Here is a 24596-nt window from a genome sequence, read left to right as displayed (position 1 = left end):
AGAGCAGCTGGCACCAGCACTGTACACTCACTGTGCACTTTATTAGGAACACCTAACTGGATAGGCTACAGCAGCAGAAGCCCATAAGTAAACAAAAATATATATATGTCTAATAATGACCTTATAAAGTGCTCACTGAGTGTATATGCTGTATTCCTTGTGTGCGTGTGTGTGTGTGTGTGTGTCTGTGTAAAATGGCAGGCATTTATATAGCGCCTTTATCCAAAGCGCTGTACAATTGATGCTTCTCTATTCACCCATTCATACACACACTCACAGCGATTGGCTGCCATGCAAGGCCCCGACCAGCTCGTCAGGAGCATTTGGGGGTTAGGTGTCTTGCTCAGGGACACTTCAACACAGCCCAGGCGGGGGATCGAACCGGCAACCCTCCGACTGCCAGACGACTGCGCTTACTGCCTGAGCCATTTCGCCATGTCTGTGAGCGTGCATGAGTGTGCATGTGCCTGTGCGTGTGCGCGTACGCGCGCAGTTTCGCTAGTCTAAAAAGGATTCTTGGACACCAGTTTCTTTTATGTATTTTTTATTTTTACTTTACGTTAAAGAGGCATGTCATGATTTTATCTGTATTTATTTTTTGGTGGCAGGTACAATAATCAAAAGTTTCAGGGTTTTAATTTACATTCATTCACAGAAATCACATAAACACAGATGGGGGTGGGAATGCACTACAGATTACTTGAACTGTTCTTTTTTGAGACGTGAACATTGCAGGATTGCTGCAGAGCCTACATGCTTCACCGATCTGCCATTTACTTTCCCTCCAGACTCTCAACGACTTCACATTCCACTCCCATCTCCCGCACAAAATCCTTCCCCACGTTTTTTTTTTGGACACAAGAGGAACAACAACACGTTTCTTGTTTTAGTTTGTTAATAAATGAGCACCTTTATGTGGGCCGGTTTAAGCCCATCTATATATATGCAGCGCACTCGGAGGAAATCACATGGCATTGCATCAGCTAGCCGTTTTTTTTGCATCAGCTATACTTTTTTGTATGCGCAGTGCTTCTGAAGAAGGCAAGACAACATAACACGGAAAGAGAACAACATCAATCAAAGGAGGGAAGAGCGGAAACTAAATCGGCCGTCATGCTACAACAGCCGTAATGAATACAGCTATGACAGCAGGCGCTTCGACTCAATGCAGACCTCTCTCCCTTTCTTACGGAGAAAGAAACAGTGCACTTCAGACCTTTTTACATTTTAGACATGCCTGGAGCACTTCCAGTGCCAAGTCCACTGGGAATTTAGTACTTTTGTTAAAAATGACGAACAAAGGATGACGAATATAATTTTACAGAGCATTGGGTATTAAGACAAAGTAGCACATAATAGTTAGTCCCAGTTCATAACCTTCGTAGGTAACGCACTGTCATCAAACTTCACAATCAGCCACAGACTATTGTAAAACACTATGGACAAAGACTCCAGACAAGACAAATTTTAGGCTTAGACGGTTTGTAGTCCTGACAAAACAACTAACATTTGAGACACTGAACACGTTTTACATTTTTAAAGCTACCCAAACAAACTAAGGGAATATCTTTATAAATAAAATTAAATCAAATATTGTTTAATTTAAAAACAATTGTGAAAACTGTTAAACGACAAGCCTTCTATGTTTAAAAAAGACGATAAGACGGAGACCAAATGAAAATGAACCACTCCTTGTTTCATTGCTACCAGAAACCATGTGACCAAAGCGCGGGGACGAGGCGGACCATTGGCCGGTCGCTGGGCCAGTTCTGAGCTGACTTTTCAGTCCAGTTCAGTACTCCACCTCATTTTATTTTATTTTGAAGCCACAGACAGCAGCAAGAAAAGAAAAAAAAAAAAGAAACCCAAAATCCTTTAGGACTGAGCTTGTGAGGCAACCAGCGACGTCTTTGATAACAGTTCTCACACGATGATCGCACTTGATTCTCGGCGGGGCTAACTATGCACAGAGATCTTGTTGCTATCTACTGCAAGGGAAATGAGGCACGGAGGCTGTTAGTGCGTTAAAGAATAGAGCGAGGTGTGAGTCTGGCAAGCGGAGATTTCCTTCCTCCCTTCTTCTTTCCTCTTTTAAGTTGACATTTTGTTCCATTAAAAGGGGATCGGAAGGAAGTGACATCAGCGTTTGGCGGGTGAACCGGATCGGCTTCCTCCCTGTAAAGCAAGCAGAGGGAATGTAGCATTAGCAAGAGGCTAGTTGGACTCGATGGCAGTCGACCGTCATGACTCCAGTAATCACAGTATCCCAGACCTGCTGACCCTGAGCTTGGGAAAGGGCCCTACCCTTTGAGAAAGAGCCATCTTAGTTTGTAGTACATTTTGTTGATTACATTACATGGATGAAAAGAAACACAAAACGGGAAAATGTGGTTATGTGCAATGAGGATTAATATATATTTTTTGTCTCACCTTATTCTGTGTAATTAGATAAGGCCCTAGCTTAAAAGGATGCTTTATTACCATTGAATTACTACATCAAAGCATTATGTATAATGCATTCTAATTTTACCCTCTATGAACAATGATGAAAAGGCATTTTTATGACATTTTATATTTAAAAAATCCATTTAAAAAAAATCTTTTTTTAATTGGGCACACAGTAGAAAAGGATTTTTAAAGTTTTAAGTTAACTTTTCTTTCTCAATATATACACATCCCCAGACCCAACTTCTTGAAAGCAAGACAGGTTTTCATTCGTTATTAATATTGTTTTCCTCTCACATTCTTCCCTGCTACTCACACCAAGTCGCGGCATTTGAGGATAAAGATCGTGTGGAAAAACAAATCTCTATGGTAGCCCAAAAAAAAAAAGATTGGCTGATGGATTGAAGAGGAATTTGAGCTTCAGATCTGGGCTTCCTGCAGTGGGCCTGGAGTACGATTTAAAACAGGGTGCACTGAGATGTGCAGGCCTTACTTGGAGGGGGCTGTTAGAGTTCAGGTAGCCTCGAGCGCATACTGCTGTGTGACAGAAGATAAGCCCTGACACTGCCCCTTGAGTCCCGAGCTTCAGAACTATTTCACTGCATGATAACTTTTTTACGGGAGAGACCTGGGGAATAAAAATGACTTTGTGCTCACTGTTCTCAGTAATTCTCAATTTAAAGTAGGGATCAGTGACTCTTGGTCCTCAAGGGCCGAGAACTGATGGTTTTCCACCCTCCCTTTGCCTGGGGGTCAGGTGTGAAGATAGTCTGGCCAATCGGTAGCACTAATTACCCAGGGGAAAAGAAAACCTGGGCTGGATTTGGATTTGAGGGCCGGAGTTGATGATCCCTGATCTAAAGGAGCATTGAGCATTGAACCCCACAACCCGTTACTTTCTCCAACATTACACATAGGGGTGTCACAATAATGACGTTAGTAAGGATTTAAGAATACGGCTTATGAGTATCTTGACTGCTGAGCATTTGAAAGGGTTTGTGGATGGACAGGGAACTTGCATGCGATTTTATAAAAAAGCCACAGGGATAAGCAAGGTAATGGTTAACTGTGTTGAGACACAAAAGCGGAAAGGGGCAATTCCATATTTTATAATCATTTTGCAGGTAACGCATAGAACTAAACAAAGACCTTTTTAAAGACGTTATACATTTCTGCATCTCCTAAAAGCAAAGGGAACAAAATGTTAAAAATGAAAAGCTTCCAGCAAGTTTTGGGATTTCAGAATTGATCTCCAATTGGATGTATTTTGCATAAACGGATTACAGGAAGACTGCATCTTCTCCTCCCTTGAAGAAAGAGAAAAAGGGAGGATTGCTACAAAACATGATTATACAAATGAGGGAAAGCTCTTCTTTGGAAAAAAATGATTTGAATTAAGATAATCTCTGCCAAACAAAGCTCTTAAATCCCTTCTCAGTGTCACAGTAAATCATTATTCCTATTTAGAAAGAGGGGAAAAAAACTCATACATCTTGAAAACCAAAGCAGAAAAATAAGAACATTTCTGAAAGCAGGCCATGGTCCATGTCTTCCGTTGGTGCTGCAAAACAAGATTAGATGAGGGAAAATCTGCATCATTAAACAGCATGGATAAAATGCAAACCTTACTTGAAGGGGAAATTATGTCCAGAGTGTAATTCCTCTTCACTTAGCTCATTGCTGATGAAAAAAGGAATCTTTATAAAAGATTTTGCCCAAAAGTGACGCATTAAAAAATTATGAAAAGAAAGTAAGTTCCTTGGTTCATTTCGTAGGTTACTCGAGGAAAGATGCAGAGTGGTTTATAATAATGATAAATGATACCTCCCATTCTTGCCAGTGTTCAAGCATAAGTTTCAGTGCTACATTCCAGGCTACAAACTATGAATACACCAACATCCCTCTTGATCCAGGCTTAAAATGTTAAATCAGTTCAATATTTTAACCAGTTAAAATTCAAAATTCGTGCCTTTCTCAGCTGAGAAAAGTAACTCATCTCTCCTTCCAGAACAGATGCAAATCTCTCCTTCTGTTGTTGCTTTCAAATGTATCCATTTAGCGGACAATTTGGTCCAAAGTGATTTTCAAGGAGATTTTGGCAAATGCCTCTGAGTGCAACTAAAAATGGATAACTAAAACATGCACGCTGCACTTCACTGGAAACATCCTGTTTGCGCTAAATGCTAATGTGAGATCAGAGGTTCTACAGAACACTCAGCACACTTCTGACAAGTACTGACAGCCCCTCACTGAAATGGCATCTCTGATGGGGTGTTTGTATGTGCAATCGACTCACCCAGGAGTCAGAACCTTTATCCACTGGTTCCCAAACCCGGTCCTGAGGGCCCCCTGTGTATGCTGGTCTTTGTTCCAACTGCAGTTGGAACTTTAACAAGCTGTTCATTTTTCTTCATTATGTAAATATTTGAGGGATTATTTACCCACTTAAACAATGTCAGAAATAGCTATGCATGCCATGAAGAGTAAAATTCCCCAGTTCATATTGTGCTTATGCTGCTATACAAACAAAACACAATACAAACCTTAGAGTTTTATTCTTCATGACATGCATAGCTATGTCTGATAAAAAATGGCTTAAGAGGGTAAATAATCCCCCTGAACATCAATAGCACATAACTAATAAAAAGTAGCAGCTTGCTGAAGTTATTGGATTCCAATTGTGGTTGGAGCAAAACCAAAATTCACAGGGGGCCCCCAGGACTGAGTTTTAAACCACTGCCTTAATCAACCCCCAGTGCGTCATTCTCTGCTAAATTAATCCTGATTAATAAAAATACTGATTCCCTTCAATGATCTAGCTTATGCAGAGAACTCTCCCAACTTCTCTAGAGACTGAAATCTTTATTCGCATGTCAACCCTGAGGAGATGCTAGGATGTAATCAGTTAATTAGCATGGGAATGAGAAAATTGAAATTTACCCCAGCTTAGATTATGTTTTCTTACAAAAATCTGATTTTCAAAAATATAACAAATGAACACACACATACACACTCGCCATGGCCGTTTGTCATCCTCTTCATGAAATTATACATCCATTCTTCTGTTCTATTCTACTCCCGAATATAAATGTTCAATTTATATAATTTGTATACCATATCAATTCATATACTATATCATTGCACTGTATTCCTCCCTGTTTTGGCTCTATTTCCTCTGAGGGATATCTCCAGTAATCTGTAATCAGTGCACTTTGTTATAATTGCATATTTCTAATTATGCCTGTTGTCTCACATGGGCATTGACATTTGGAAAGCCTGCTAAATTTCAATAGAGTCTATGTGGAGCTGGATAACTTAATTACTTCGTATTTGAGCTATAACCAAGAACAATCACCTTCTGAACAACTCGCCTGACACAAACTTTCTATGAGAGGGTTTGGGAAATGAGGGCTTGGCTTGATAAACCAGCACAAACCAAGTGGGCCCCTCACACTTAATATGTTTTTCAGGAAGTGCAATTAAGCTGGATGTATCTGAGCTCAGACAGCTTGACTAATTACACCACTGGCAGCACCTCGTCATGCCATGTCCAAAATATTAGGATTCATGACATGGGCTTTCTAACTTGGGATGGGGAAATTGCTCTCTGTTCCAGGAATTTTTGAGAAGGATCCCAATGCAGATGGAGAAATATAATTCTACCGTATCAAAACTGAGATGAGCACTGCAGTGCCAAGAAGGATGTCATATTTTCCCTCTGGCAGGGCAATCGCATGGCTACAACTGAATTCAGGGCCATTCACCCTCAGTGAAGTGTTTGGGGAGTCCACTCTTGTTAAATTCATAGACTGTGGGCAGACAATGTGTTTGAGAATTTCATAGTTCTGCTGGGCTTAGCTCAAAGCTGTCCAAAGACTGCCAGTTCACATTTTGTGTTATGTGTTGGGTGGTAAAATGGCCCCAAAAAACTAAACACACACGCATTCTTACATATTCTACAACAATGCCACCAACATTCTAAGCATGACTGAAAATTGAACACAGGTTGTTTATACTGTATGTATGAGAACACTACCGCATTCAGCTAAGAGTGAGCAAGCAGCCATGTTTGCAGACTGAGGTTCTTTGGCAAATTTTCAGTCAGATGTGTGCCAGTCTTCACTCTCTTGGACTGATCCTGACCCTGCTGTAAAATCTAGCTTTGCCAACTTGACCAGCTTGAAATTGAATTGAGCTGGTCTAGCTGGGTATGAGCTGGTTAACCAACTATTGGTGGTAGCTTGTTTCAAAACAAACTGCAAATATTATCTTAGGTTTTTATGTTTAAAATCCTAGGTGGGGCATCTCCTTGGAAAAGTGTTCAACCTGAATGTCTACAGTAAATGTGCAGGCATACTTTGTCAATAGATAAATAGTAACCAGAAAACTGGGAGGGTTTTTTCCCTGGGCTTCGTTTGTGGCCTGTTTGCAGCACAGGAAAGGACTGCCCACAGACTCAAATGACGACAGTGCAATTTATTGCACCCAAGGTCTCTCAAATGGCATGCACAAGAGAATATTTCCTGAATTACGTGTAATACCAGTAAAACAGTGTTGATGAAAAACCTGTGACTGGTTGCTCACTGATGATGACAGTGATGATTATACACCATGATTGTACTCGGGGAGAAAGGCGTGAGACAACTGTTCCTCTCTGTATCCGGCTGCTTCCTTTCACCCTGGGTGTAAACAGACTTTTACGTCATTGTTGTTGTTGTTTTTACCATTTTGAAGATCCTTGATAGGGTGCCCTCGCCTTCTCCCCGGCGGTCTTTCTGTCCTTTGAAGGGAGATTTGGAGGCATCAGAGCGAGACTGCGAGGACCTCTGGTCCCCCTGGAAAGAGACACCCACAGTCAGGATACAGCAGAGGGCCGGGGGCCCAGGTGAGCGGGGAAAGGAATGTTCCGGAAAGGAAGGAGAGAAGAGCCCGGCCCCTGAGGAGCCAAGAGAGTGACGCTGAGGTAGAACAGGTTTCCATGCCCGGGAGAGGGAAGCGTCGCACTGCAGCATCGCCGAGGGGGAGAGCCATGCGGGGAAACAAAGACTGAAAACTTCACTGCGTCGGGGGACATGTTCATGAATACCTGTCTGGTAACTCTCGAAAAGAGAAATTCAGCCCTGCACAAACGTTCTACGGAGCTACGGAGTGCACCCACAACTGCTCCCTGAGCAATGTGTTGGGGAAAAAACTAGGACATACTCCCAGACTGAATAAAAATTTAAAAAAGCGCACCTTATATTATTGCTGAGAAATTAACTTTGTATTCAGGAGCACTCGCTAACACTGCAGTCCAATCCAGAAATGGATATTGGAGTCTTTTCACCATCAGACTTTTTCAATATAAACTATGCCCAATCAGCTGTAAGGAAGCACAACGGGAGTATGTTCATCCTTTATAGATTTCAATTACTGCAACAAATGCACTCCGCTAATTGATCTCGTTGACAGACAAATGAAACTGTACATTTCAGTGTACAAAATGTTTTTGCATTGTCAGCAGAGAAAGAGACATTTGAAAATTGCTTGTTGTATATTGTTTGGTCGTATATGGCCTAGAACTTTAAATCGGAAAACTCTGAAGCTATTGTTAATTATTTAATTTTGTCTTTTTTTATTTGCGTAGAATATTTCGTGATTATGAGTAATCTTAAAATCTAAAAGCCTTTATGACTTTGTGCCTGATTATTTATTTAGCCTTTTTTGGAGATGTTGGGGTCACTTACATCTTTGGACATTAATTCGGGGTCGCATCAGAAAAAAGTGAACCCCTGGCCTAAGGGATTTCCACACTTAAATTCTATTTTCAACAGAGATATTTTTTGTATGAATACAGCCCCTGGTTTCACAGCTGTGCTTAGCAACCTAATGGCAGACTCACAGGAGGGTGATACAGCTTGCACCAGAAATGCAATTTTGTATTTGGTCAAAGCTAGAGAAAGCCACAGGGAAGGAGCTTTCAGCTTGCAATTTAGTTGGGCTACTTTTGAAATTGTGCTTCTAACCTCTAGTTATAGCTCTCAAATATATCACAACTTATTTATCCTCTGAAACATGTGTATCACCCCATTGCAAATATACTGCTTGCTATCAGTGTATGCATTGTGACTATATGCATTGATACTTTTGATAATGTTCACTGTCTGTAGAGTACCATGTCACAATGCCTTTTAAGTGGCTATGGATAATAAATAAAGAAAGAAATAATAAAAAGGGGGTGATGCAACCAAAGTAGAAAACATTTCTGTAAATTATATGTAAAGTTTTGTTAAAAAATCTTTTGCACCTATGTCAAAAATAACAGAATGGCTTTTAATTGGATCTTAGGAGCCAAAAACATTCTGCTGCCAACTCGCTCTGCAACCCTGTGGCTGAATGTGGATTCCTGCTTACAGTGATTCACAGGCCTGTAAACAGTGGAGACCGAAGGTACAACAGAGTTGGATGAAAAGTACATTTACAAAGGAAATGACATCATTAACACAGGGAAGATAAGGGGAAGTCCTGCCTGACTCAATGTAACCTTGAAGAAACAAGAAAAATAAAACAGGCATCACAGGGCCACTGAACAAATTCATCGGTTACTGTTGAATTGGCACAAATGGGGATTGCTACTGACTTTGGAACGATTAAATGTGAATAACTATGACAGTGGAGACTAAATTAAAGAGGAAGCCCAGGGATAAATTCAGAATATTGGAATTGATTCCTCTTCAGTTTCTGTATTGGGAAATGAATTAACAAAAACCTCCAGAATACAGAATTTGAATTGATATTAAAGGAAGTATAATTGAATTCAATGACATTCAAACCAATTCTGTTCATTTTGACAAATATGACTCCTCCAGCCTTGGTCGCTCATAACAGCAACAATGCCTTTGAAAACACTATCTTAGTCAGACGTGAAATAGTGTTATAAAACACAACTAATTTCAATGACTTTATTCTTTATTCTTATTTTAAGCAATGCCTTGTGGGAAATGCCATCCATCCATCCATTATCTGAACCCGCTTATCCCGAACAGGGTCGCAGGGGGGCTGGAGCCAATCCCAGCATGCATTGGGCGAAAGGCAGGAATACACCCTGGACAGGTCGCCAGTCCATCGCAGGGCACACACACCATTCACTCACACACTCATACCTACGGGAAATTTAGACTCTCCAGTCAGCCTAACCAGCATGTCTTTGGACTGTGGGAGGAAATCGGAGTACCCGGAGGAAACCCACACGAACACGGGGAAATGTATTTTTAAAATATACATATAATTCAATTGAAATTGTCATAGACTTCATGCTTATATTGAAGTATTAACAAACTACTGTGCTTAATAGTGTGAATTTTCTTTCACATTCTATATTCTATCTCCAATTTCAATTCAAATTCAAGAATTGAACTGGAATTTAATCAGCAATTCTCATTTCAATTCAGAATTCACCCCAGCCAAGTTACAGCGATCAAGTGATGTCATCACTAAAGGGAATTTTGGATTTTGGCACATAAAATGCCCATGTCCAGAGACAATTAGCCATTCTTGATTAAAGTGTTATAAATTACACAAAAATGGCCATAAACCATTTCAAGATAATTGCAGTTAAATGCAATACACTCATTTATTCATTAAGGGTGATCACTTTTGAGGTAATGAGCATGCAGCGGGCAAGTAACAACACATGACATTAGCTTTACACCCTATCTGATTGCAGTACTTTCAATCAGTTCATAGTTATTGTTTTTCACAAAGAATTATGCAGGCATTTACGGGTCTCTATGGTTCAACCAATTCCAGATGAGCACTCCATATAAACTAAATTCCAATTACAAACTGCTTTCATTGAATTAAAATAATATGCAAATTAACCGGCAGAAAACTCTGGAAATAGAATGTGGCAGAAGAATTGGGAGAGGGTAGTGTTCATTCCCCTTTCAGGGGAAGAACACCATATTGCCTTCTCATGTCAAACTGCTGAAGCTAAGTAGGGGTGGTCCTGGGTAGTGCTTAGCTGAGAGGAAAACAAATAGATTGCTGGAAGAGGTGTTGGTTGTTGAGTATTCCCAGGGATACTCAAATGAAAAACCCAGTGCCCAGAGCAGTAAGGAGACCTTTGTGCTCCATTTAAACTTTAAACCAAAGCCTTGTGAATCTGCAATTATTAAAGACCGGCACTTTCTGAAAGAGAAAGGGACTCTCTCATCTGGCCACATAATTACCACCCCATCTGACCTTCACATCCCCCACAATCCCTACCCTCTTAGATTCCCCAGGTGTTCCCTGCAAAAAGAGAACTGTGGTCTATGCTGGCCTCTACACAGCACACATCTCAAAAGTGAGGTTACACTGTATATATTTCTTTATCAAATATGCATGTTTCTAAGGTTGTGGGACATAGGTAAAACCTTAAAATTCCCATTCCAGCTGAATATGTATCATTCATCGCTGATATGTGCAAAAGCTGCACATTGCTGATTTGACAATAAGAAAAATGAAAACCATGAAATTGATAAATGGAAACATTTCGTTTCAGCCTGTTTATCATAAATCCACCTAGCTCACTTCATGTTATAACATGATTTTAGGTCTTTTTCAATTTTAACCGTCACAGCAGAAGTGAAAAGAAAGCTGTTGGAGGAATAGTTAAACTTTCATCAGGAAAATCAGGGAGGAAATTTGGAAGAAAATGCTGGAAGTTAAATATACATTACCTCAGAAAACCATCAAAAATATCATCAGCCCTTCCACCCCTCCAAAGCCCCACCACCTTGTCCGCTAGTAGAATTTGGTCTAAACTGTTAAATAATATAAGTGCTCATCACACAGAACGCAGCCATTGGGGGAGAAGCAACTACTGGGTAAAAAATGAGCTAGGTCAAACAAAGGTCAGATCAAGAGGAACCATGCAGAGGGAAATTATTTAAAACAAGAAAGAAAAAATGGGTGGGAAAAAAAATATGAAGTCAGCCAAAAGGGGATTGGCAAAATGTTCAAAAACAAAAGGGGAGAGAAAAAAAAAAACAAGGGACATATGGAGTTTTTGTTGTTGTTGTTGTTTTGGGATTGCGTTTGAATCACCTACCAGGCCTAATTTGGCAGAAAGTCCTCTCCACTGGACATGAAAGAGACAGAGACAGGGTCATGAGGGGACATTTTGGAAATGTGCTTGCCAAGCCCAGCCTGCTGGGCACTCTGCAGGCCTGTGCTTCTGGCAGGCGGGCACACTTAAACACTTGACAACAGCATTGAGACGGCTCATATTCTCGATCCTAAACACCTCAGTAGGGCATTGCGATGATACATACAAGCATCTAGGGCACCTTTCTCATGTTCTTTGAAACGAGACGTTGCAAATTCTAACATTTATTGTTGTTTTTTGTTGCCTTTATATTATTGAATGTTAAGAAATCAGTCAATATTGGCAGATCTGTCTCAGATTTAACAGGAGATTTGAGCAGGGGGAGATTGTCACAGGGCAAATAAAAGAGTGCTGTGAGACACGGAGTAACATAATCCGTGCGCGTGTGGCAGATTCATGGGTCTGTGTGGCAAAAGAGTTGTCCTCTGATTGTCTGTGTTCCATGCGTCAAGACTAACTCGAAGCAGGGAGAGCGAGAGAGGAAGAGAGCAAGATAGAGAGACAGATGGAGAAAGAGAAAGAGAGTCTGAGATATATAGAGAGAGATAGAGAGAGAAAGAACTTACCCTGGATTTGGGAGGAGGAGGGGAAACCTGGGGAGAATAAATGCAAACAGAATTAGCTATGGAATTCAGGTCATATATAGCATATGCAGTAGGTTAATGGTGATGATGGAGGTAAGAAGATCTTCGTCGTTGTCTTTTCAGTCTTGACAGGTAAAACATTTTCTTGCCTGGGCACCACAGGAAGCAAACAAGCCTCTGACTACAAGCAGAAAAGGTTTGTCATTAGGGAGAACAGACTTTGTTTTCCTTCCTGGTTTGGATGAGGATTTCCAGTCACTGGTAGCCTCTCCAATGTCATGTCAGGAGCATAGCAATCAAATGCAGTGGGTGAACATAATTTGCCAGCAACAGTCAGGATCAGCTTTGTAACACAGACTGGTAAGAAATGACAGTGAATTTCTAGGTCTCTCTTTTATTTTATTTTAGAATTAATGAACACTTTGTTACAACAGGCAAAATGTATGGTCAAAATGAACCATGCAAGATCAGGGAAAGTAGCCAGCTAACATTAGTCACTTACATACAACAGATTTGAGTTTATACAAATAATAGGGAAATAAAATGTCTTCTCTCCAAGTTAGACCAAGAATGAGCATATTTAGGGTTGCACTGCAGGTTGATGGGAGTGAATTACTAACTACTATTCTGGAAGATAAATGATAAAAATGTATCCTTGCTAGATACATTAGAACAGTAGTTCTAATGATGGAAGTTTATCTTCATAGTGATAGTGATAACTATGTCCTATCATGTCAATATCATCCATCCTTGCTTATTGTTGTTTTGTTTTTGGATCTGACTAATTAAAGCTATTTTTGCCTGTGCAATGTATAGGCAAAATGCATCAGTCCATGGCTGACAGCTGAAGGCTGACAGCTGAACTTTGAAACTGTGTTTTTAAAAGGAAGCTTTAGCATTTGCATTTACCTCTATTTACGAGTGACAATGTAGACCAAATATTGATTGAAGCCCTAGGTTTTTATGTTATACATGTAAATTATCCATCTCATAATCATACTGTTATATAACACTCAGTGTTATATTCATTACCTTTGTCCAAATCGTCTACATTTGGATTGCAAACAAAAGAAAATAAGTCTGAGCGGGAAAGTCAATCTTAGCTGTGGCACACCTAGAGAATAATTATATTTCTAATTACTGACTTGAGTAGAGAAATTGGGTCATAATTTGAACGCAGAACATCTCGGCAAGTTTATATCTCCCTCTAATAATGGCCTTGGTGGTTAGACTGGTCCACTTAATTATTCATTGTTAAGTTTAAACTTCTCTGCAAGAAGTATGATCAATATTTCAGTCTGAGAGCCATGCACTGCATTAATCAAGTACAAAGTGTAGGCCACCTGTCCAGATCTCCACGGGCCAGAGTATGCCGACTACAAACTCTACTGAAATAACCTTCATGACTCGCTAAAGACTCGCTAAAGACTAAAGAATATTTTAGTAGTTTTCAACATGTCCGGGGAAAAGTATTTGATGCGATTAAGAACAGGGTGGAATGTTTTGAGGAGAACCTCTCTTGGCTACTCACAATGGATCTGAAGAAGTGCACCACGGCGTTTTCTTCACCACGGCGACGAGGGGAGGCCTGGACTGGTGCGGCGGAACCGCGGAAGGACCCCTAGGGCACATGGACAGAGAACGACTTGAGGTTACACGGTGGTCCATAACCTGCCAAACTCCATTCAGGTTCTCTAAGTCACCATCCCTCTGGGTCTCAACTCAGGCTAGCTCTTTTTTCTTTAAGTAGGCTACATTGAGACAGCATTGTCCACCATGGAAAGGCAAAAATGAATGAAGAATTATGGTGGCAGCCCATACAGGCCCCAATCCCGCACTGGCTATAGTGGCAGCACATTTGAGAGTGCATTCTAAGCTGCTTCATCTTCCATGTTTCACGTAAAACATATGCTCTGTAGAAACCACAGCCTGGGAGATCAGCAAATAATGTAAAATAATGGACATTAATGGTTGTGTATTATTGCTCTTCCTATTTTCAATTTAGTATCATTATTTAGGGTGATTTTGGCTGGATAGGATAGAATTTCGAGATATTATGATGTATATATTCTACTGCAGTTTCATAAAATGTATGAATCAATGATCAAGAACAACCTTAAGTAGTTCATTTAAATGTTTGTTTACCAGCCGTGTCAAATCAACCAAGCACCATAAAAAACTTTACATTCATTACAGAGAATTACAGAGGGGTTTTTTGATATATTTTCTCATTTATATTTTATGGGGTATTTTAAGTGGGAGGATTTCCTGGCATATACTGTACATCATGTTTTTTAAAATAATTCATCAATAAAACTAAAATGTGAAAAACACCACTGTAATTCCTCAGCTATTGAGTTATTTATCACATTGAAATAGAAAAAATTCTTACCTAATGCACTGAGATGAGAAAATATTTGAAACTAATGTACAAATTTGCTTTTTTAAATCAATCACGAATTTTCATATGTTCCTTAAAAAAAGAAATGAAAGTCATAATGCAATTTTTTTTTTGGCATTTGTCCACATTCAAAATATAACATGTTATTATGATTACAGGATTTTTTTTTTGTTGTTTTTTTTACTTATTCACTTGTGATACCTTCCCGTAAGTAGAGTAATCAATTTAAGCATGTTATGTTTTATCATTTAATTTCCACAGCGGTTCATGAAATTAACAAAACAAACATGCCGTGCAAGAATTATAAAATGTAGCACCTTTATTTCCTACTCACATTTAAAGATAATGAGGCACATTTCATTTTGATTGCACCCAAACCCACCTTCATATAAAATGTGCGTTTGACAAATCACGTAATGTGCACCGCTTTATAAAGAAATGTCCAAAAGATAAAAATGTTTCCATTCATGATTGCCCTCACTCTCAAGCTTCGCATACAAATTCAAGAGGCCGTTGATAAACTCTGAACTCTCGCATCGGGGAGTTTACATATCAGGTGCATACTGATAAAGCCTGGCGAAATTAATTAAATCATTGCTGAAAATGCGCGATTACAGATTTGTCTCTGTGGGTTGAAGCCAATTACACTTTGAGCTCATAAACAGCTCTTTGAACCTCATTTCTCATTACTCTTGTGTGGGGAATACAAATGCAATGGTTAAAAAATATATATATATCCTGGATGTACTGAAAATGATCTCGAGATCTCTGAGATTCAACGGCGATATGCCGTTTCAAACTTAGTGATGCATCGACCTCCCACATACGCGTGCGCCCACAGACTCAGAGCTCGCTGAGGCTTAATCAGAAGCCGCTGCATTATGGATGCAAGGCGCATTTCGATTTATTTACATCATAATTGAAACCTTTAACACAAATTAGCCTTTTTCCCTGATATTTGTCAATGGCAGTCTTTGCGATCTGTCAGATGAAAAAGCAAGACCGTATTATTACCAACGTATTTAATGGATAATTCAAATAAGCAGGCATATACCAAGTTAACATACATTCAATAGGAAGAAATTTGCCAGAAATTAGCTGCCTTTTCGGTTGGTAGTCCACCTGCACCACTGGCAGTGTACAGCACACACAACACTGTAAACAGTTGGAATCAAGTAACAGTTGAAATTGCAGGGCACCTTTTGAATCTGTCGGGAATTCAAGTCACTTTCTTCCCTGAGTGACTTTTAGCTGTGAAGCGGTTAGGCGTGGATGAATGTTGTGTTGTATGCCTGTATTACTCAGTTCGTCTTTGGACTAGAATCGATTGGTTTCCTGGTTACCCACAGATAGCAAAGCATGTGCTCATTAGCTACATATTAATTTAAGGGGGTCCTAAATCGCAAACAGAACCACAGGCCTAGGCTATTTACTTATTGAACAAATACGTAAACAACCAGCACAGATAAAGTGGAGATAAAAGTTTATCAATTGTTCATTGAACTAACTCATCTCTTCTCCACTGGTTCCACAGATTAATCTGAAACTCATTTCAATTAATCTATTAGGGTGGATGGAAATGGGGTAAGAGGGTGAACAGAAACAGGAGGTAGGCCTACTCAGGGCATCAGTCACTTGAGGAGAGAGTCACAGTTATACCACCCCCCCACCCCCCACCCACACACCCCCACCCCCATACACACACATTTTGTGTCCTGAATTCATACACATGCAACATACACAATATAATATATATATATATATATATATATATATATATATATATATATATATATATATATATATATATATATATACACAAAACAGATAGGATATTAACATGTTAACAAAATCATGCTGAGTAAACACCATTGTCTGCATCTTTTAACAAAAAAACACATTTTCTTTTCTTTTTTCTTTTCACTTAACTGATCAATCAAACCAATCAACATTTCATTTGGAGCAAAGCCAATTGAATGAACAGATAGAAACAGTTTACCTGCAAATGAGCTCGGAAAATGGGAATACAAAAATCCCAAAAAACAAATAATCCATTGGCTTCCCTGCTGAAAAAAACAGCAGGTAGTTGGTTGACCAGTTCAGACCAGCTCAACCTATGTTTTGAACAATCTACACAATCTACCAGCTCTAGCTGGTTGACCAGCTCATATCCAACTTGACCAGCTTCATGACAAGCATAATTTTCAAGCTGGCATAGCTGGATCTTACAGCAGGAAGAGCCATCTTAAATGACCAAATCTCTCCTGCACTCCCCCAAGTCCCTCTAGCTCTTGCCTTATGTCAAAGCTTGGGACCTACAACCACCTTGTCTTAATATTCATAATTGGCCAGACCTTGAACTGATTTTGAAAACCTGTGTGATACTGAGGTTCTACACACAATTTAATAGTCAGAGACAGTCATGTCATGCAGTGGACCTCAGTGCTTCATTAATATTCATGACGACCTGTCTATACAGGAGCCTTTGAGGATCCCCAATGTGAGACCAGATCTTTCCTTTTGAGGCAAAGTTTGACATGATGCTTCTGAACAGTGTCCTTCATTCAATCAGCATTTGCCCTTAACTTTGACTTGCAGATAAATCTATGTGTCACTTTTTCAAATAGTTTTTGGCAAGTTAAATTCTGAGCTCGCCAAACTGTTTTTGAAGAAATGTAAGTGTGTGTCGATATTCAGGACCAATGTCTGACTCTAATCACTGATCTCCATCTATAGCAGCAGGCCTGTTTGACAGATGTGATGATATTCAGCACAGAGGGGAGTGGGCAGTGTTCAGCGTTAGAAGTGGGAAAGGCTTGAAGGTAAGACTCACCTGACCAGGGTTGTCCGGTCTCACGCAAGTGGACAAAAGGTGAAGGGGAGGAAGTCCGATTTTAGTCTAGCAGTCCAGTTCCACTGCTACGCTGACGAGACCAAGATCTACTGCCACTGCCCTTACCCACTCCACCCTAACCACCTGTCTGACAAAAATCAAACCTTGGATGCAAACAAACTTTCTCAATTTGACCTATACTAATTATTTGACAAAAATCTCTCACCCAATACACAACTTCTTCCTTGCAATTGATGGCTTCACTGTCTGCACAGCCCCTCACATCCGTAACCTAGCCATCAATTTCGACCCCACCCTTTTCTTTTAATAATCATGTAAAACTCATTGTCAGAACTTTTTAAATTAAAATAATATTGCTAATCTCTGTCCATTCCTCTCTTTCCCCGCTGCTGAAACATTTATCTATGCATTAATCTCTTCCAGACTTAACTATTGCAACAGTATTCTTTAAGGCACATCCTCCAAAAACCTTAAAAAATTACAATATGTTCAGAACCCGTCTGCTCACCAACTCCCATAACAGAAACAACATAACTGTTCTTCTGAACCTCTACTGGCTCCCAGTTCAAATAACACAGGAAGAATACACTTTAAAATAACGCTACCACCTATAAAGCCCTTAACAACTTTGTTCCTTCGTACCTTGCCGACCTTCTCCACCGGTACACTCCCACCCATAAAGACCAAGCGCCGGACCTGGGGCGAGCAAGCGTTTTCTATCTCCGCCCCCTCTCTCTGGAACTCTCTCCCCAATAACATCCGAGATTCCACCTCACTTTCCACATTCAAGAAAGCACTCAAAACTCACCTTTTCAAACTTGCTTTTAATGTATTACCTCTCTTTGTTAGAATTTTTTTTGGCTTATGAATCCTTGCTGTTTAATTTTTGTTTGAATAACCATGTAATGTGTCTTTGTGTACCCTGAAAAGCACTATATAAAATAAATGTATAATTATAATTAGATGCAGTGTGTTATTTCCTTTATGTGGCTGGACTGACAAGCTGGCAAGGAAGGTAGAAGTTTGATTCCAAGTTGGCACGCAGCCAGTGTGATCTCAGGTCAGTAATTTAACCAAAATTTATGCCCCATCTGTCACATGCACTGGACAGGGTCGCTCTGAAGAGCTCAGGCTTTTGGACAGATCTGCCCTGGGCATCTGCAGACAGTCAATCCGCCTCCCCTTCACAAACCCTGAAGGATGTCCTGAGGCTGCCTGGATTTTGTGAGACGTAAACTCATTCTCCATGTAGACATGAGTTGTACTTTTCCTAACACTGTCCAGGATGACAGAGCCAGAACAAAATTTCAAAAAATGGAACAAGAGTGGACAATTATTCAATATTCTAAAGAGGTGTTGATGTGAACAGAATACTTATCATTCTGTTGGAGTGGTTATCAAAGGCTCTTAGCCCAAGGGTTGTAAACAGCACACAGCCAATCATCCGATCCCACACGTGTCTCAACCACTTACACATAGACACAGTAAATAACTAACTAGTTATATTCATATATTAGTACATGGCCTGTACTACAGTATATTAGCATAGCTTTGCTCTACAGTCCTACAGTTTCTCACAATGGTGAAGATGACCTCTTTTATTTGGTAGAATGTTACGTGCAAGTCCCTGCGCTTCAGTATCGGTACAGTGTAAAGTTACCCCAAGGCAAAATAATATACGTAACTTTTCTCCACAGTAGGAGTGGCCCAGAACCCTGATACACTATTCAGACTGTAATCCAGTTTTCAAAGTATTTAGAACTCCAGTAAAACCCAATAGAATATGACAGGTTGTGCATCTCCTAAGCTCCCCCCTGCAGTACATTTGAAATAGCATTCAGCATTACTCAGCAGGAGGTACATTAGCTGCTTGAACATATGGTAAATACACTGTGATGAGTGATCCCAGCCTCCACAGCAAAAATAGAATAATCCAAGGGAATTCACAGTAAACTTAAAAAAAAAAAGGTGTGATGTATATATTTCACAAAATGTAAATATACCTGGAAAATGACAAATAATGATAAATGTATAGCTTGTTACAAAGTTGCTGGAATGTGTTGCTGGAAAGGCAGAAGATGCGTGCACATATTTAGACTTCTTTGTGAGGCAACGTGATCTTCTTAACGTAAGGCCTAAATCTCCTCACCGTGTTCCTGTATAAAAAATAAGCTCATAATAATGTACGTGTTTCAGTTCCAAAATTCTAAGCTACAGCTGATCATAAGCAAAAGTTACTGTAAGCTACAATTACAGCTGGCAGGCCAAATTTTGGTCAAGTTCCCTGATGTGTTGTTACAGCAAGTAATGGGTTAGCTGGAGTTCTGGGTTAAGTTTAGGAGTAGAGTTGCAGTTACCATACACCATCGTTATCGGTAGTTAACAGTAAGATTATAGCATTCCTTTTTAAAAAGTGTTCAGTTCTCACGATTATTGCAGCCACAACTGAACACAAGATTCAATCTTTTAACATATCATCTTTTATGGTTGTTAACAGGGTTAAAAGCATCTTTAAATAATAGACATGAAATGAGACATCCTATAATTAGCACTCATGTTGCCAGTGAGGTTTATATTCTGTGATAGCATACAGCCCAACCTTCTCCCACAGTCAATCGCCTCTCATCACAAAGTTTTCTGGCTCAGCCATTTTATAAAATGTATTCTAACCTATACAAACAAGTTTTATTTTATTTAACCCAGCTTTGTGATTTAAGGCTAACATAAAGGTTATCACACAAACTTTGTTTATACTTTTCACCTAGCCAACGAAGGCCAACAGACCTCTGAGAGTTGAGAAGGGGCTCTACCCTCTAAAGCCCTACAAGGTTGAAACTCTGGAAATTATGAATATCTTATGAAAGGCCTAGGCTCACATAATCATAAAACGGGATTAGGCACAGTGCTTACATATCTCTATTGGCTTTAAGAGGATGCTTTATAAAGGTGCTGCTACCCACTCACTGACAAAAGAACTTCCATTAACCTAGCCATCCAAACCACAAATCCCCCTTACAGGTAATACTAGGCTAAACAATTCCTTACAATCCCTACCAACCTTAAATCACCAGATTGTCCCTGTGGATAAGAACTGAATTATGGTCAAATAAAACATAGAGAAAGAAATAAAAGGAAAGGCAGCTCCCACTTGCAGTACATTTTGGTCTATTGAAACAAATGCAAACAGAAACAATGTAACCGTGCTTAAAAAGAAATAAATTAAAATAAAATAAATTCCAGATCTGGGTCAAATAAGTACTCACAAAACTTTTCTGTGCTCGACTGATCTTGCCTGGTGCAACTGAGCCAACCAAGCAGAGCAGAAGGTGGGGATTACACTTTTTGGGAGCATTTCATAGGTTCCAATACACCAGACAAGCTTAGTAAAGCATAGAAAACAATTACATATTTGATCCAGGTCTGGCAAATCCATACCATCATTTCATGTGACAGAAAAGCCACTTTGAAAATGCATTTATTCTTTTCTATTCATGGCTTGATTGCTCAAAAATGTTGTTACAGGGTTAGACAGATTAAACAGTTTCTGGCTATATCAAAACCTTGGGACGCATGATGAGTTATCAAAGAAACAGAAACATTAAACAAAGGAAAGAGGAGAATGCTTTGTGTTTGTTGTTAAAGCGTTTAATCAAGCTGTCATCCAAAAGCATAGAACAATGTCCGGTAAAGAGAGAGCTTTGGAGGAGGGACGCTGGTATACAATTCACAGTAATAAAGATTACAAGCATTGATTTTAATATACAAAGCTTACAAAAGAGATCATTGAACAAGGTGAGCCTTTGAAATCCGTTGTGGTTAATCGCTGTAGACTCATACAAAGTGTGACCTTACAACGTTTTCAGGCAGGGTAAAAACAGGCAACAGGTAATGTGCAGTAGAGGAGCGAGGTCCCCTGGTTCATTGACCGACCCAACGTGATACTTAAAATTCCCTTGGTTTCTGGACTCACTCGCAAGCAGTGCAACATGCTTGGAATGCCCATGCAGGGGTTTGGACAGCTCGGCACTAAGTGACCTTTGCACACAATCCCACCGTTAAAATACTCTTTCTGGTAGTTTTTTTCCCCCTACAGATAACTGCCATTTTCATGTACAACCATCTGCAAAATACCTAAAACCAGGAAACCAAGCACACATTCTTATTAATTGCAAAATGAGGCCTAGTAGTAAATCATTTTATCTTAAAATAAATGACAATCTCTATTGAGGCTTGGTGGGAAATGGCATACTTTCGATGGTCGGTGCATTGGAAGGTGTGCTTAAATTCCTGAGATTCAAACTTGTGTGTGATAATTTTGGCGACAGTTGTAGAATAGTTATTTATTGGCCATGCACTCAAGAGGAACTTGAAAAAAAGAGAAAAATAATGATAAAAAATCAAAGATGTACAAACTGTAGTCTAAATTGGTGGAAAGACAAAATTCATACTAGGCTTGAACTTAATCTTAATCTGTTATCTGGCCTCACACATTTCATTCTCAATAGTGGCAAAAACTGCATTTGATTGAAGTGGACAGCTACTTCACCTGGTGCTCGGCACTACAACACTGGAGATTTATGATTCCTACCCCCTTTAGTACAAACATTTTGCTGTTTCAATCGATAGACATCTGTTCCAGCTGACTGAACTTGGCACTGTTTCCCCTCTAGGGAGGGTTAATGGACAGACTTGCTCAATTTGTAAAAAGACATCCAGACAGTACAAAAATAAATATGGAAAGATTAACACACAAACTGTTCCTGAAGCTAAAACAACACCAGAAAGAGAATACAGCCTTGTAATCTACATCTTGTTGATGATTCTTTACTTGGATTTTACTCTACCTCTGAAACTATTTATATTATTTTCTATTAAAAGTTAGTAATTAACTGAATTTCATTAAAGGAGTAGAATAACTTGATCATTTTATGTAGAAAATACTGTTGCCTTGGCCGAGATCCTTTGAAAGGTTGAAACAAGACTGGTACCTTAACTGCCAATTAGTACATTTTTAAGAACAAGGCCATTGTGGAATACTGAAAAGAGACTTTGATCCTTTGCATGCCCATCCATTATATAATTATTTAGATATGTGAAAGAAATTGCAATTTTAATATGAAAAAAGAGATAACTACTTTTTACTCATAGGAATACTGGAACAGTTTTTGGTAATGAGCAACAGAAAGTACATTAAATCTTTTTTTTTTGCCAAATAATTGAACATGAGCAAGCAAGAACCTTTCCCAAATCATTCCAACCACTGCAGCAGAAATGTCAATATCAAACCAAAACAAAAGTGGCAAAAGTGACATTTGCTTAACAAATAATTATATCTGGAAAAACAAATCCATGTTAGTAAAACAGTCAAACGTTAAGTCTAGAGGCCTATGGGATTATTCATATGTCAATTTATAGTCAAATAATAGTCCTAGTCCCACATGAAATGTGGAAACACTTGAATATGATTTCCCTGTTCTGGTTCCATACATGCTCCCTTAGGGCCGGCTGTAGCAGGCTTTTTACCATGCAGTAATGGACCAGCACAGAGGGAGTAAGGCTAGGTAAATTGCATATTCATGAGACAAAGTATGGAACCAATTTGCCATATTCCCCGATGCAATCTTGGGAAAAGAAGCAAAACCCAACACTATTTGATGGGGGACATGATTATGTTTCCAGGCTGAAATGTAAGGGTTGGCCATACACTTGCTGTATGTTTCGTAGTTCAATATTGCCCTATCCAGTCTCTAAGAAAAGAGCGGGTTGTGGAAAATTTCAGGCTTTGTCTCCTGATTCTTAGGGATTTTGCAGTCACAGCGATGCAGTAATGTCACAAGGCAATATAAGCTCATGAACCCAATCATTCTGTACCCATTACCATATGCTATACAGCTTCTCGAATTCCAGAAATGCCCATATATTAATCTGAACACATTAGGTTAGTAGATAATATATTAGCTCTCAGCTTAAGTATATACAGGAAAGTCTGATATTTCATATTATAGCCTACTGTATATTACAAAACAGCAGACACACCCGCTATATAGAAGCAGATCATTACACCCATTTCCAAGTTTATCCCTTCAGCAAAACCTAGCCCTGACATGCAGAATTCTCAAGTTCCGGAAAGTTGTTGAAATTTTCATGTTCTGAAATGAAGTAAGACATACCTACTCATGTACATTTAAATTTTGCCACAAGTACAAATAAAGCAGGTGACACATAGCCTGTTTCATAAATAAAGAATACTTTTCCCATTAACATACATCTACATCAACTAGCCAACCTTAAACTTTTGCTAAAATCTCCAAAATGGTCATTTAATCGCTGAGACCGTTAGTACCACTGATTACAATATAAGGAATATACAAAAGTTACGGTTCTCTATCACTGTCACCCACAACTATAGAAAATTATAATATATATGTCACAATTATCCAGCTTGTGTGTAAGCGTACAGAACCGACCGGACCCAGCTGAGTCTACAGTACTACAGACAGCTTGGTTCAACAGATGATCTGTATAACCCTATACTTCTGCTGAAGTCATACAAAAATCTATGGCAGAAATGTCCTGCAAATTAAAAGTTTGCAAGAATCTCTTAAGAGGCCTACTCTAATAAGGGAGTAGTTTCGATAAGGAATGCTACGTTATAAGACGCATATCCACTGTATGGCTACAAACCTCCAACCACACCCTAACGCTTTAATCCAGTGTATCCACAATCGCACATAAATGCCATGCATTTAACAAACGCATAATTCAAATTCGGTAAATGACATGGTTTAAAAATCTCTGATGAAAGAAAAAAACAAATAAAATACAGAAAACAGAACCAAGTAAATATTCCTGCAATTAATAATTTTGAACAATTTTCATCAAAGGTTGGATAACAAAAAAAAGACAATACAAAACTATGTAAAACACGTAAATATTTGCGTTTCTTTTTTTCTTTTTTTTTACTTATTCGGAATTTTCCCCCAGAATGGAATTCCTCATCTCTCACCTTGCTCTTCCTCTTCTTGTCCCCTCCAAAGAACTTCCCAATCTGGTCCAGTAGACCAGGGTTCTTCTTCCTCCTGCCCAGACCGAAGGTCGCCTGTCCAGAAGTGCTAGCGGTTGCCATTTTGGGTGTCGATGGTCAAGGGGTTAGGGCTTAAAGCTGCTCGGTCTCTCGGTTGG

At 39.4% G+C, this 24596-nt stretch overlaps 1 protein-coding gene across 2 annotated transcripts; it reads right to left on the bottom strand.

Moving 5' to 3' along the window:
- Positions 1-527: 527 nt before the first annotated feature.
- mbpa (myelin basic protein a) lies at positions 528-24554 on the bottom strand. Of its 2 annotated transcripts, XM_061242532.1 has the most exons (6): positions 24421-24554; positions 13691-13780; positions 12142-12168; positions 11519-11548; positions 7170-7280; positions 528-2175 (listed from the first exon to the last, which is right to left on the bottom strand). In XM_061242532.1, exons 1-6 carry the CDS (start codon positions 24538-24540, stop codon positions 2140-2142), a joined length of 414 nt encoding a protein of 137 aa, XP_061098516.1. In that variant the 5' UTR covers positions 24541-24554; the 3' UTR covers positions 528-2139. The 2 variants fall into 2 exon arrangements, with proteins under 2 accessions (XP_061098516.1, XP_061098524.1); XM_061242540.1 differs by lacking the exon at positions 11519-11548.
- Positions 24555-24596: the final 42 nt, after the last annotated feature.

The sequence above is a fragment of the Conger conger genome, chromosome 1 (genome assembly GCF_963514075.1).
Source record: "Conger conger chromosome 1, fConCon1.1, whole genome shotgun sequence".
Taxonomy (NCBI): Eukaryota; Metazoa; Chordata; class Actinopteri; order Anguilliformes; family Congridae; genus Conger; species Conger conger.
This window is presented reverse-complemented; position numbering and strand designations above follow the sequence as displayed.

Bases quoted from the DNA above. Each gene is read 5' to 3' on its own strand.
- mbpa (XM_061242532.1), bottom strand. From the start codon at position 24,540: ATGGCAACCGCTAGCACTTCTGGACAGGCGACCTTCGGTCTGGGCAGG. The intron at 13,781-24,420 runs GTGAGAGATGAG...CATGTGCCCTAG, and splicing joins ACAAGAAGAGGAAGAGCAAG to GGGTCCTTCCGCGGTTCCGC. The intron at 7,281-11,518 runs GTAGGTGATTCA...GTCTCTTTCCAG, and splicing joins TTTCTGCCAAATTAGGCCTG to GGGGACCAGAGGTCCTCGCA.